We start from the raw sequence: 14,718 nt of genomic DNA, 5'->3' as shown, positions 1-14,718 counted from the left end.
TTACCTTTATAATTATAATTTAAACTGCGAAAAGACGAAGCATAGTTATATTATTACGAATTGTTTCTAATAGAAATTAATATCAAAGTTAAATAGAATATGTGCTTAAAAAGACAAAAAAATACGCTGATTTCTTTTATTCGTATTGTATCTCTATTCATTAGGTATTATTTACAATGATGACTTGTGGTAGAGCTCAATTTCATAAAAACCATAAGCAAATTGACCTCCCCTATAACACAACTAAAAGCTACAAGGATTTCAAATGCAGTCTGAACCGGGAAAAACCCAAAACTCAAACGTGTTTTTTATGATGAATTACATCATGTCATTTACAGAGGCGGAAAGTAATACATTCTCAAGTTTCATGATGATGTGTATTGTAATTGCTTACATAGTTATCTACAGAGTAATTATTAATTTTTTAAAGGTTATAGAAAGGTGTAACAAGGCTATCTTTACTTTTAGAGCTAGCCTCATGTTCGCTATTTTTCTTCTAAATTCAAAAGTTCCTAATTTTTTTAATGCGCCTACAACGTTTTATTATTCGCGTATAATTTTTATCTTGTTCCTTGTACCAATAGAATAGAAAATATTAAACTTTGTGCTGGTTGGACATAGATTGGCCGCGAGATTTCAGACTCTGAATTTAATTCGTATTCATAAAAATAAAGCATGAATTCAAATTCTAGCAGAAATGAAAATACTAACCCTTTGCTATTTCGTTATTCATTTCAACAAGTCTCTAAAAATATTTGAAATAATTTGAATTAATAAGTGAAAATATAAAAAGGCATTTAAAGGATTTAGGGAAATTTCTCAAAGTGATTGTTGTATTTTGAAATCATCTCATTTGTGATTTCAAAATCAAAAGACTTTTGTATATGTATTTTTAAGTTGTTGCCGTTTCAGCTCATAAAGGTCCACAGCAAAGGGCATAGGCCTACCCCAAACATATATATGGAAGAATAAACCATAGTCGTCACGCTTGACAGGTGGGCTAGCAATCGCAGTATGGTATTATAGCACACAGAGGATGCGGTATGGCGTTGGTATCATAATCACTCATCTGTTCTACGTGTTTGTTACAGCCTTTAAGTTTGAACTATTTTTATAATTATTTAACTGCTGATCAGTGAAAAACATAGTCGAGCAATGGTAGCCCGGGGATAGAGGACTGAAACTTGCGATCGTAGGTCGCGAGTTCGATTCCCGGAATACAATCGTATAATTAACACCTTGTGCTTTAGTTATATGTGATTTTCACTGCTAACTAACAAATCTCCAGAGGATGAGTAGCAGCGTCTTCTGCGTACCATAATACCACACTTCGATTGCTAATCCCCCTGCTGAGCGGGGCCATTATGGTAAATCCTCCCATAAATTTCTTTTGAAGAGGCCTATCCCTCGTAGTAGGCATTTTATGAGCTAAATTCACGACGAAAAACATAGTTAACATCAAATTTCGGTAATGGCTATATTTACAAAGTTCTATCGATATTACTTAATATTTCACAGGGAGCTGTGGGCGTTGCTCAATATCCAAGTGCTCTTTTACCTTTAATTTCTCTAATGAAATCATTAATGATAATTTTAATTACATACCATATGCACAGTAATTTATCTACAGGAAATTATCAAGCCAAAAATGAGGTTTAAAATATTATTTGTCCCACAATATATTAATTACCGTTTTCTTCAACAGAAACATGGATCTCGCATGAAATGTTCTGCGTGTAAGATCGTCGCCCATACAGCATGCATCGACATCCTTTTGGATAGAATGCAATTTACATGCAAACCGACATTCCGTGACGTTGGCGTGCGTCAGTATCGAGAACAGACCCTGACACATCATCATTGGGTCCATCGTCGTTCCGAAAAGGGCAAGTGCAAAGCTTGCGGCAAGGTAACTGGATTAACATAAAACTTCCAAAAAAATCTTTTTCATTTATATGTTGGAATATTTTGCAGCATTATTTACATTGCATTTTGTTCTTAAATGTCAATTTAATAATTATATTCTAATTCATTATTTGTCCTAACTGTATGTTAACCCGTCAATAACTATTGTCTGTTAGTTAATTACATTAATAATAACCATCAATTAGCACGCTAGTACGGTTTAATTAAACACGAGCTAATTCGAAGATTTCACTTCGCACTTGATTACATTATAACATACTTAATTGTGAGCACAGTTTTTACAAAAACGTGGAGTCATAAACTTATTGATAGATATCAGACATTGAACAGAACATCATTCAAAGCACATTGCAGAACAGGAAAAATAGAAACGAGAATCATTAAATGCAATCTAGCTAATTAAACTTCCGCGTATTAAAAATCATGACGTTGAAAACGTTTGTTTTGAGTCTTTAAAGAAAGGCCTTCGGTCAGTTCATAGGTATAAAGCTCCAGATATATTACGAAACAGTAAAATAATTGCTATGTTGAATATTCGATACAACGTTACCTTCTCACTTCAATAGTATGCTATAAAATTTTCGTCGTTTTAATTATGGATGAGGGGACAAAATGTCACCTCGCTTATCCCGCGTTCTTACCTATCGCCCACGTTTACCTTTATTGGGAAATCATTTGCATTTGCATCGCATGCGGCACGACACGTGCCGCTAAAACTTCCAACGCGAAATTAAAATTTTAGTTTTAATGACGTGTTAGCATATTGCACGCATGGCGCATGCATATTTAAGTACTGCCAGGCTACTTTGTCGAGTATGAACTTAGTTTTAAATTTATGTTTACTTTCTGTCTACGTTAGTTTGAGTGTGTTTATTGGTTCACGTATAACGTTTTGTTTAAGTAGTGTGTAGACGCGTAAAAATTTAAAAGCTGTACATGCGGTTTGGTTTTAAGTACGTATATTATATTAGTTAAAATTGTGGTCGTAGAAGCTAAAACTAAAAACAAAGTTGTATTTTATTCTATAGCAGTAACATATTATTAATAACGTTTTATAAATTTCAATTTAAAGTATTTTAGCATTATTTAGTTCTTTCTCAACTTAATTTTCAGATATTTGCGAAGCATTATACGCTGTATGTATAGTTCTTTCTTTAGTTTATTATATTTACATTATGCGAACTTTTTATAATTTAGTTTAAAGTTTGGTTTTGGTTGTTTGTTTATACTGTGTTTGTTTTAATTTTTAGCATGTTTGTTGCATGGTTGTTCTGTTGTCACAGTCATTCCGGCGCAGTTGCTGTGGGTGGTGCATAACAAAACAATCTCCTGTAGACAAGGCTATGGAAATAACCAATGATAACAGTGATCGTGTGCGTATAATCAATGTGTTGCCACCTACTGCAAATACATTGGTGCTTTGCTTGTAGTTTGTTTCATTGTTTTGTTTTCAATAGCGCCAATACAATCCATCATTTAATATTAAGAAATTTTATATTTTATTAGCAATAGTGTAACGTAAAATTATTAACAATTTTTTTTTCAGTCATTACAAGCAAAGTTATCATTCAGTTCAAAAGATATTGTAGCTCTAAGTTGCTCATGGTGTAAAGACGCGTACCATAACAAAGAAAGCTGTTTTAACCTTCAGCGAATAGGGGAGGAATGCTCATTAGGTAAGAGGCAAGAATTTATTTTCTCTTAATAACATGAATTGTATTAGCTGGATGCGGGCAACGCAGGACCGGTAATTGTGGCGATCTTCGGAGGTGGCCTGTGTCTTGTAATGGGCGTCTATCGTCTGACATGACAATGATGATGATGATAATGTCGATGAAATGCTTTTATTTAAGTATTGTAAATGTAGGACGTATGATGTTAGCGGGGGAGAATCACAGTACCATCGGTAAACATTTTAGAACGGACTACTAATCGTTTGTTTCTAGGCTATTAAAATATTAATACTTAAAACATTAGGTTTTTGTCTCTGAATTCTACATTGGGCTAAAATAATTCAAAACTAATTTGAACTAGACTTCTTAATGCCGCTGATCTCAGAGGAATTGAGCCGCATCCGTAGTACAAAAATGTGTATAATAATAACCTATAAGGTGAGCAGTATGTTTTTTATCTCCTTTATTCTACAATAAACTACTTTCAAACGTATTTTTAAGGGTCTCAGTCTAACATAATTGTGCCGCCATCGTGGATTGTAAAGCTACCCCGACGTGGAAGCTTTAAGTCATCATTAAGGAAATCGCCGAAAAAGAAAAATGCTTCGAAAAAAAAAGGCAAAGATTCAAAGAACGAACATAAACCTTTCGTTATAAAGCCAATACCAACTACAAACGTGAAACCGGTACTCGTTTTTATTAATCCGAAAAGTGGTGGCAACCAAGGAGTCAAGCTACTGCAAAAGTTTCAATGGCTATTGAATCCACGACAAGTTTTTGATTTGACTCAAGGCGGACCAGGACCAGGGTAATTTTTTTTCAATTAAAAGAAATATAAATGTTTCCATTTTTATTTTTGAATATTTATTTATTATCTAGGCGCACAAAAATTATTTTTCAATCATAAAAGAAACAGAATACAAAAAGAGAATTTCCTTTTGATATTCATGTTGTCCCATTTATCTTTTTTAATTCATATTTGTACCAATTATTCATACATTAAAACAGTGCCCCCCTAAACTTTTTCGTTTCTGTATCCCTAAATATCGTGCACCTAAAACAGGGCTAGTATAAAAGAAATAATCCAATGTAATAATGTAATTGTAATAATAAGCAAACAGTTTTAAACTTTCAGTATTTCGCCATGACCAATGTAATTTTTACGCATCCCACAGGTTGGGAATCGTTGTACAATATACAATTGAGTGATTATTTACTTCAAAATATCGACAATGGCAGAACATTTACGTGATGGTAAAAGCCCGCCTATAGCATTCACACACATATATTACTGAAATCCTGCCCAACACTATATTTTCAGTCATCGCTTTGAGACATGAGATGATACTTCTCACTAGACTATCAGTTTCACAAGCTGTCTGGACTTAAGAGACAGAAATCTATCTCGAGTAAAAGTGAATATTTATATAAAAGATCCGTTTATTTCTTTACTTATAAAACCTTTTATTGCAAGCGAATATAATCTTTATAGAAATTCTTAGAAAGTCTTTATAAATTATTTGAAATCTATAAATTTATTTATTTATTTATAACGTGTTGTCTAAGGCCATTTTTAATTATTTTTAGTGAATCTATTTTCCGTCGTCATACAGCCTTTAACAACATACATCTTCATCCACTTGAAAAATAAGCAAAAATTGACTGTCTCGATAGGTCGCCAGGATACCTCAAGAATACGTACTGGACACTAAACGTATCGCATACATATAGAACCCCAGTTTGAAAGCGCTGTACCACACTTACCAATATTTCACAGTCATGTCTCAAAGTGATGGGTACATCCGTAGTAAAAGGTTCATTTTTAACCATCATGTGAAGGCTCAGAATGTTTTTTCGATATTATATATAATTATTAAGGTATATGTTAGTATTTAAGTAATTATTTTTCCGTTATCCTAACAGTCTGGAAATGTTTCGCAAAGTACCAAACCTGCGTGTTCTGGCATGCGGTGGTGACGGTACAGTAGGCTGGGTGCTGAGTGTACTGGATCGAATCGGTTCGCGCCCGGCTGTCGGCGTATTGCCACTGGGAACGGGCAATGACCTAGCCAGGGCACTCGGCTGGGGCGGGGTAATAAAATTGTTATGCTTTTTTTGTTACACTTAAATAGTAAAAATACAAAATTATCTACTTTAATCGATACAAATGAAAACATGTCAAACTATTTCTCCGAAGTCTCAGATATTTTCGTAAATGTATTATATATATATTATTATAAATGTAATTGTCAGTGTCATTAATTATTGTATTAACTTTTTGTACTCGTGAGGCATGTTATTTTATCAATAAAATTGAAGGAAACAAGCGCCCAGTTGGAAAGTTAATTATTTTTAAGCGATTGTATATATTACCGGTTATAAATAAAAAGTATATTTTTTCCTAATAGTTTTTTATCTTAGAATATGTCAAAAAAGTAGATAGTGTGAGTTTGGCAGTAGAACATTCAGAAATAGATGAAGGCTATATATACACATACGAAATAAAACACGAAAGTAAAATAAAGTAATATAAAGTGTATTGCCTGTATTATACAAGTATATGGTTAAAACTTTCAAATTTGCAGAAAAAAAAACTAAAAAAAAACACATACATGCAATAATTAAGAAGCAAAGTGTTACAGTTATAATAAATGTTTAACTTGATATCATTATGGTTTCTACGCATTTTGGGATATGTATGAGTAATTTACTTGAACTAAAATACGTCTAGTGCAAAGGGTTAAAAGATTTTTTTATAATATTATAGCTTCTTAAAACGACTAAAAGTAAATGAACGTACCTGTTTATTTTGCAGGTAAATTATTTATGTAATAAATTTAATTTTAAAATGTGTCTATTTTGTACATATGTAAAAAGTAAGAAGCTGCAGTGAAAAAGCAACCTATTGACTCATTTGTATGTGTTAAAAGGTCGTATAAACTAAATGAACTAAATCAAACATTTTTCGTAAAAATAGGGCTATGAAGATGAGCCGATATCCAAAATATTAGCGCATATTGGCGAGAGTGACACGGTGCTTCTAGACCGATGGCAACTCTCAGTCGTGCCGAACGAAGCCGCATCGGGCGAGGACACGAGCAACGCGAAACCTGAATTACCCCTTAATGTAGTTAACAACTACTTCTCTTTTGGCGTCGACGCTCACATTGCTCTGGAATTTCATGAAGCTAGAGGTAAATGTTCATTAAGTTCGTAAATAGATATTCTATTTTATACATCAATAGAGACAATTAAATAAATTTTAACAGTTTTTATAACTTGTAATTTAATGAATGCGATCATGTTTATATTGTTTAAGTTTTACGCATTTCTTAGAAGAAAATATTTCAGGAGAATGTCAATAATTTTTTTCTACGTACAGAGGCTCATCCCGAAAAATTCAACTCACGCATCAGAAATAAGTTGTTCTATGGTACCGCTGGCGGAAAAGATCTTATGCAGCGCAAATGGAAAGGTCTTGCAGAGTTCGTTACTATGGAATGTGATGGAAAAGACCTCACAAATGTGCTTCGCGAACACAAAGTACACGCTATCGTGTTCTTGAACATTCCAAGGTGAATTTACCGCAATAACATAATTTAGTTTGAGTGTTAAAAATACGTTGTCATACATTATTTAATTTCAGCTACGGTGGTGGAACGCATCCTTGGAATAAATCAGGCGGTGCACACGAACCGTCCACAGAAGACGGTTTAATAGAAGTTGTAGGTTTAACTACTTATCAATTGGTAAGGAACTTAACAATTTATAGAAAAAACTTCTGTTTTCTCTTGTACTCATCTTTACTTTCTTAGTTTTAATGTCCAAAGTAAATTATGAATTTATGGTTACGTAATCATATATGTCAAATCAAGCTTCGGATAGTTGCGATATAGAAAATTAGTTTGAGGAAATTTATTATAAATCCTTCATATATAACAATACATATAAATATATTTTATCCAATTTAAAATAACCAGCATTGATTTTTGGTAATTTTAAGTCTATAGTCGATTCGGTCCATTTTAAATTGGTAGCGGCTAGGTCAATATTTAATTGATCTGGTCGGCATCGGGAAGTTATTATTAAAACACCAAAACAGAAGCCATTAAACACATTGTTTACGAGTTATATTTCTTTATTAATTTGATCGAGCTCTTAGAGAAAAAGATGATGTTTTTACAATTTATTTAAGACAAGTGACAAACAGAAAAATGTATATGATGTACACATGAAATAGAACGTTAACGGTGTGGTAGGTAAAATTGTGTGGAATATAATCCTGAATACCCTGTTGCTATATCACTCTCAGTTAACTCGTGTATCATTTGCTACTATAAAACAAATTTTCATAGAAATGATTTGTTTATGCAGGCTATGTCCAATTTTAACAAATATTTATATATATATATATATATATATATATATATAAAGTCGCGTTCATTTCAGATGTGAGGCATTTATCATCAAACACATCTTTAAAGATTTATGTTTACTTTGTAGAAAACAAACATTTTTTTCAAACTCAAACTTTTTTTAGTGAGTTTATGGGAAGTCAGCAAACATGTCTCCTAAAAGTGTTAAATAAAACAAAATAGAAATTGATCCGTAAAATCGATTTTATTTGGAATAATTTACTTGCTTTTGTGGGAACATTATTAATGTAAATCAATACGGTTAAATCTCCGGCTTGTATTTGCTAAATATGTACATTCTCCCTGCCACGATGCATCAAATGAAACTTTAATCTATTTTATTTTTAAATTTTAAAAGTTTTTCTCCTCCTTCCTCTTGTATTGCATTTACTAAAGCCATATGCTGTGAGCATAAAACTACGGTATTGGAACTACAATGTTTCAAATAAACCTTTATTCGAAGAGTTCTTCCTTGAGGGAAGTAATTATATGAACATTTATTGCATTATTTTCAATATACTTAATAAAATATCGTTCTGTATTTATTTCCTTAGCCTCTGTTACAAGCTGGCGGGCATGGCACTTGCATAACACAATGCAAAACCGCGAAAATTGTAACAACTAAAGTAATACCAATGCAAGTTGACGGAGAGGCCTGTCGATTGGCTCCTTCAGTTATTACTCTTTCAATACTTAATCAAGCTATTATGCTCGCTAAACGGAAGCCCGGACGAGTCTTAGCTCCGTAAGTTAACTGGACGTTTTTTACTATTACTCTAAATTTTTTTAGAGCTTTCCAAAGAAAAAATAACTATATATGTAAATATTTATAACAATAAAAATTTTAAACAATATGACAAGGTGTTATTAAAAAAAAAAGTATTTTTATGGTGTTTGTAAATAGAATGGCAAACGTACAACGGGGTTACAATATTTCTTTTACGTTTTACTATATTTTTGTAACAAAAATGAAACAAATATTGAAGTATCAATTAAAATATTTATTAAGCTTCAACGCAAGGTATAAAAACAATTGCTTTATCTCTTTTTGTGCAGACAAACGACTCTAGATAAACTGACACTCACTGTGAATCTCATAACAATGGCCGATTACGAAAGGCATCATTATGACAAAGAATTGCTCGCAAATACAGGTACAGAATTATTTGTATATTATTTACAAATTATTTAAAACCTTTTGTAATAAACATGTTTGAACGATAGAAGGCTTTCATAAATGGCTTAAAAATTAATCTTACAATTTTCTATAAATATTCCTTCCTTCTTTGCCTAAAAAAAATATTATAAATCACTTGTTTTATTTGCTACACAAAGAGGGTCCGTTTCTATTCCGTCCATTTCATCTTTTTCAGGTAGACCTCTGTGTTTAAAATGAACCTTAATATTTAATATTTTTACAGCTGAACGTCTTGGAACTTTAGAAGTAAATCCTTCAGCTGATTTAGAGCAAATGCGTACACTTATTCAAAACATGATCAAAGAATCTCAAGCATACTCAAATATTGTTGACTGGTGGTTTGTTGACTGTAAGTTTTTTCAGTGTTCTTGCTTTTGAACGCATTAAATTTTTTCATGTTTTTGAAGATTACTTCAATAGGAATTTTTTTAACCCTTCCATTGAACATTTAACTTATATTACGTTTCTTCATATTATTTTGATATTCAATAACCATTTTTATTTTAGTTATTTATTAACTTTATGAACTTAACAAATCTATTAACTTTTGTAGCTGTTACTGCAGAACGTTTCTTTAGAATTGATAAAGCTCAGGAGAATCTCCATTACGCTACGGACATTGGACATGAAAACATTTACATATTGGACGCTGCACCCCAAACTCCCGACACTGAGTCTACAGCTCATCCGGATACTACGGCAACACCATCTTTCGACCGTACTGGGCCATCTGTTTCTCTCGAAACTACTACGGGATTGTCCGTATCATTAGATATTTCTCAGAGTGTCGATACGCCAAGCGCCGGTGTTTCCTTAGACGTTCCGGAATCACACGCAAGGTATTTTTTTAATTCCTGTCCTGTTTATTTTTTAATATATTTGAAATAATAGTACATCTTTTATATAAAATTTTACATTATACTTAAGTGAATCTGGTTTCGGGAGTCCGGCAAGGACATCAGAAGAAATACAGACGCCGCAGACACCGCCATCAGCCGCAGCAACTGCCCCATCTTCCCCCGCGCTTATGGCTCCTAAAATATCCGTATCCACTTCACCAAGAGCACCTGCCTCGAGATCAGTTACTCCTAAATCATCAACACAGGAAACTAACTCTCCTCCACTCTGTACAAGTCCACCTGCAAAGGAAAATGAAGCAACCCATGACTCCTTAGCGAGATTTAAAACGTAAGTATGTTTTAATTTTACTACATTGTGTTAGTCGTAGACATAAGATGTAGTTTACTGTAAAATTTTATTTCATAGTAAATAGAGAAATAAACGTTAAACAAATATCTAAATTAATAGCATTATTTACAGTATCTTACACGGATTTGATCTCTTCACAAAAAATGTGTAAGTCTTAACTTTCAAAAATATTCCAAAAAATATAAGAAAAAATAATTGTTACGCTCTTTATTTTCTTAATTAATATTGCTAAACTAATGAAAATTCCACCGTTTCATAATGGTAATTTCTTGTACTTTTTTTACAAAATCGCGATTTTTATTATGATCTTAATCTATTTGACACACTTGTTTTGTCTTCTCTAGTCTTTATTCTAGAATTAATGCATAGAAGCGGTGAAGAGTATTTTAATATAATTGAAGACAGATTTTTTCAAATGTTTGTGTTCTTTATATCTCGAAGATTTAGATGAATACATATTTAGATAAAATTACAATACGCAGGTCCGCTTTTATGTAAGTAGAATAATAGTTAATGTGGTTAAAAAAATAGTAATATATTAATTTCTCAAGAGCACTGCACAAAACTTTTGACAATATATTTTTTTATCACATCACATAATGTTGTACAAATTATAAACCATTTTAAAATATCTATTAATAGAGTAACACTATGTTATAAACGCTATGGATTTTCTAGCACACTTATTTGATCTTTCATCTGCACTATCTTTTCTTTCTTCTATTGCATGCAGCATACACGAAAAACTTTTCGGACTTGATCAAGAAGTGTTTGGCTATAGGTGAGGTGGCTTAGTTGTAGTAATATGGTGAAAACATGTTTTTATAATTCTAAATAAATATAAATACTCTAAATAAATAAATACTTAAAAAAAATCTTAAATGGTAGTATCGCAAAAATATGATATTGACATATTAAATGAAATATTTATTGGTAAGAAGCTTATTAACAACATAAAATAAAACTAAACTTGGTCTATTTTAATTTTTTGAGCTAACAGTTTCCCCCCTTTGTAACATATTGTTTCAGAAATTTGCTGGAAAAAACGTCTGATTCACTGCTTAAAGCTGCAAAAGTCGGAGATTTAAAAATGGTGAAGTTTTGATTGCTTATTGTTTTTTCATATAAAATGATTTTATAAATAAATTTTATAATCACTATGTATTCTTTTCATTAGGTTAAGGATTTGCATGCCGCTGGTTATTCGCTTCTGTCTATTGATGCGACTGGGCAGACAGCACTGCATATTGCTTCACGATATGGTAACAAGGAAATAGTAAAATACCTGATCGCATGTGCACCAACTGCTATACTGAATATGCGTGACAATGAACGAGGACAGACGGCTCTTCATAAGGCAGCTGCTCATAAAAGACGAGCAATTTGTTGCATGTTGGTGGCTGGAGGCGCATCGCTAACACGACAAGACCATGCGGGTCTAACTCCAAGGCATCTAGCTCTTCGAGCTGAGGACCATGACTTAGCGGCCTATTTAGAAAGTAAGTTTAAATAAAATGCTATTCGTTATCAATAATTCATATTTAAAATAATTTTGGTTCGTCATCGTCGTCATTTCAAACGTAGAACGTACATTACTATTACTGCACATAGACCTTCAAGTGGCAACCAGTTTCTGGAGGCTAGCATCCTTCGTTTTCCGACGACCTCAACAAAGACCATTCGTCCACCTTGTGGGTAGACGTCTTACATTACGCTCGCTCGTCCTTGCTCCACCCTCTAGAACCTTAAGGCCCCAGCTGCAATATGTTAAAATAAAAGGTAGTACAAAAGGGGATTACAAAATTATAGACTAACCCTGTAAAAGAAGGATTATTCGGAATGGTCCCAACTGTTCTTTATACTGATACATAAATCTATTGTATTTATCTGGATGTTGACTGTATTCCCCTGCACCATTTAAAAGTAACTGTGTAATTTTTACGGTATTCCCATTGTTTCCGGATTAACATTACAATAAAGAGATTCGTGTTATTTTAAAGCCCAGCTAAGCTGTCTGTTTTGTATCAGATATTCGTGGGCTTCCTAAATTTCTGAACAGATTACTTTTTCCCTTCCTTTCTCACAGATACACTTCTCACTTTAAACTATACATTTATATATGTTTTCATAATTTAATCTGTGTTTGTTTTCAGGTCAAGAACATTTTCAACTAGTTTCAGAAGACTTAGAAACAGCTGTTTGAAAATTAGACAGTTTAACAAAGACATTAGTAACGCGATGAATCTTTAAAGTATTTTACATTATAACTCTACTTTTAAAGATGACTTAAAGTATTAAAATAAAAACTATTATTATGTAACTTAAATTGCACTTAAAGAAATGTTTCAGTTCTTATTAATGATTCTTTGTATTTTAATTATTATAAGTAGACACAATTATTCACTTTTGAAATATAAAATAAGTAAGGATTTTAGTAAATTGCTGCTAATAGCGAGATGTCATTGGATGAATTTAATTAATTTTGTTTTAGAATAAGAAAAATCCCGAGTGTTACTAGTTTGATATTTTTAAAATGTTTAATCTCCTTTCATTAAGCATGGTTTTCATCGTCATATACTCAATTAGCAAAAATTTAATGTTAAATTTACAATTTTGTCTCTCAATTTATAATATAGAATATTTTCCTAAAATAGTCAATATTTTTACGGATATTAAAACAATTTTAGATATTTATCATCGTAAAATTTTTATTAAATCAGATATCGATTGTCCAATTCTATTTTTTAATCTTATGAAATGTACTTTTAACAATTACTCCTTCTATTTATGACTCCTTATTATAATACGACTTCAAATGCTCGTATCAGATATATTTCATGATAGTTATACCTTATTGATTTTATGATATAAATTTAAAATATAGTCTCAACTACATTAGTACGCCAACGGTTGTGTAGCATTGCGTGTTTATAACATTTTTAAGCAATCTCTGTTTAGAACACGCTTATTAAGGATATCGTTATATTTCATTATTAATACTTAATGCTTTTATTGTAATTAGGCACGATGTATTATATGCTGAATTTATTTATATGTAATTAAGAAATATAACTTATTGCTAAAACAGCTTTTCAAAAATGCGTGAATTGTTTTAAAGATACGTACTTATTTAGTTCAGTGTGAGTCCTTATATTTTGCTATATTTATGACAATTGGCGCAATTTTGTAATATATATGACTCTTTTTTAATCTGAGTAGGTTAATAAATATTAAGGCTAATTGATAGGTATTATTTGTTATTTGTTTTAGTTTGCCGCATTCCTGCAATCGTTTGAATTTATTTTATAGTAACTGCAATTTGTTAGTCAAGGTTTAATGAGTGAGCATTTTATTTTTTTATAAATTTTGCGTTGTACTGCATCATTAACGGTATTTATCATTATGAACGTAATGCAAATACCCTTTCATATAGATGTACCTAATAGTTTTAGTATTTAACGAATTTACTCTTACTATTCGCTAATAAGCGAACAATGAAAGACAAAGCTGTGAGAAATTTGGTCATAATGTAAAAAGTAAGATCAATTTAATAATAAGTGCGATTGTTGTGTACTCTTGTCTCGCTGCATCGTAAGTTCCCTTTTATAATTATAGATGTACAGATACGACTTGAGCTTTCTAAGTAATTTACAATATTCGAATAATATGAATATAAATCAATATCTTATTTCTTATACAGGTGTCACGAGTTCATTTTAAGGTTAAGAACTTAAATAAAACTGTAAATTTTAATATTGTGAATTCAATTATTTTCTTTATTGAAATCACAATAAGTAATCAACGAAAGCTCAGTAAATTTAAATATTGTCTTTTCAGCAACGAAAATATAACCTCGTCTATTTTTACTTCGCTAAAGTATTGAACGTTTTCATATAATTATTATATAGTAATTATTGATCGAAATTTCATCTGCAAATAAATTTATCTTCACTTAAAAGGCCTATATGCACAGTTGGAATTATAATGTATAACTTAAATACTAATTTTCACTCCGCGGTTTTATTGACATGAATTTTTCAGGTACCATTTCATAACCTGTTTTTAAAACGGACCTTAATTGATCTATGGAATACCAAAATCCATAACAAAATTTGAAAATTAAGTAATTATAACATTTCGTATACGCAAAATGTTAAAATTATGTAATTGGTGCTTTTACAACAAAGATCTGTATATTCAATTTGTTTTGCAACATTAAGTAATATTTAGTTTTTACCTAATTAGAAAGAGCTCTTTGACTTTACAAATAATGTATACAATGTATTAAAGCCAATTT

General features: G+C 31.5%; 1 protein-coding gene across 2 annotated transcripts in view; it reads left to right on the top strand.

Moving 5' to 3' along the window:
* Window positions 1-12,922, top strand: part of LOC137929021 (eye-specific diacylglycerol kinase-like) — a 37,473-nt gene extending 24,551 nt beyond the window's left edge. Inside the window, exons 3-18 of one of the 2 annotated variants that reach the window (XM_068772044.1) lie at window positions 1,706-1,909; window positions 3,210-3,299; window positions 3,473-3,602; window positions 4,101-4,407; window positions 5,523-5,691; window positions 6,577-6,793; window positions 6,982-7,174; window positions 7,246-7,348; window positions 8,569-8,759; window positions 9,071-9,168; window positions 9,436-9,561; window positions 9,766-10,051; window positions 10,140-10,400; window positions 11,451-11,514; window positions 11,599-11,920; window positions 12,575-12,922. In XM_068772044.1, coding sequence (XP_068628145.1) covers window positions 1,706-1,909; window positions 3,210-3,299; window positions 3,473-3,602; window positions 4,101-4,407; window positions 5,523-5,691; window positions 6,577-6,793; window positions 6,982-7,174; window positions 7,246-7,348; window positions 8,569-8,759; window positions 9,071-9,168; window positions 9,436-9,561; window positions 9,766-10,051; window positions 10,140-10,400; window positions 11,451-11,514; window positions 11,599-11,920; window positions 12,575-12,624 — 2,811 coding nt within the window. In that variant the 3' untranslated portion in view covers window positions 12,625-12,922. The remainder of the gene's footprint in view (window positions 1-1,705; window positions 1,910-3,209; window positions 3,300-3,472; window positions 3,603-4,100; window positions 4,408-5,522; window positions 5,692-6,576; window positions 6,794-6,981; window positions 7,175-7,245; window positions 7,349-8,568; window positions 8,760-9,070; window positions 9,169-9,435; window positions 9,562-9,765; window positions 10,052-10,139; window positions 10,401-11,450; window positions 11,515-11,598; window positions 11,921-12,574) is intronic. The other variant, XM_068772045.1, reaches the window with a different exon arrangement.
* The last annotated feature ends 1,796 nt before the right edge of the window (window positions 12,923-14,718 follow it).

This window comes from Battus philenor, unplaced genomic scaffold, assembly GCF_028537555.1.
Source record: "Battus philenor isolate CCGP_79_NKW_IND1 unplaced genomic scaffold, ilBatPhil1.0.hap1 SCAF_4, whole genome shotgun sequence".
NCBI lineage: Eukaryota > Metazoa > Arthropoda > Insecta > Lepidoptera > Papilionidae > Battus > Battus philenor.
The sequence above is the reverse complement of the archived record's forward strand: the minus strand, read 5'-3'. Positions and strand labels throughout refer to the sequence as shown.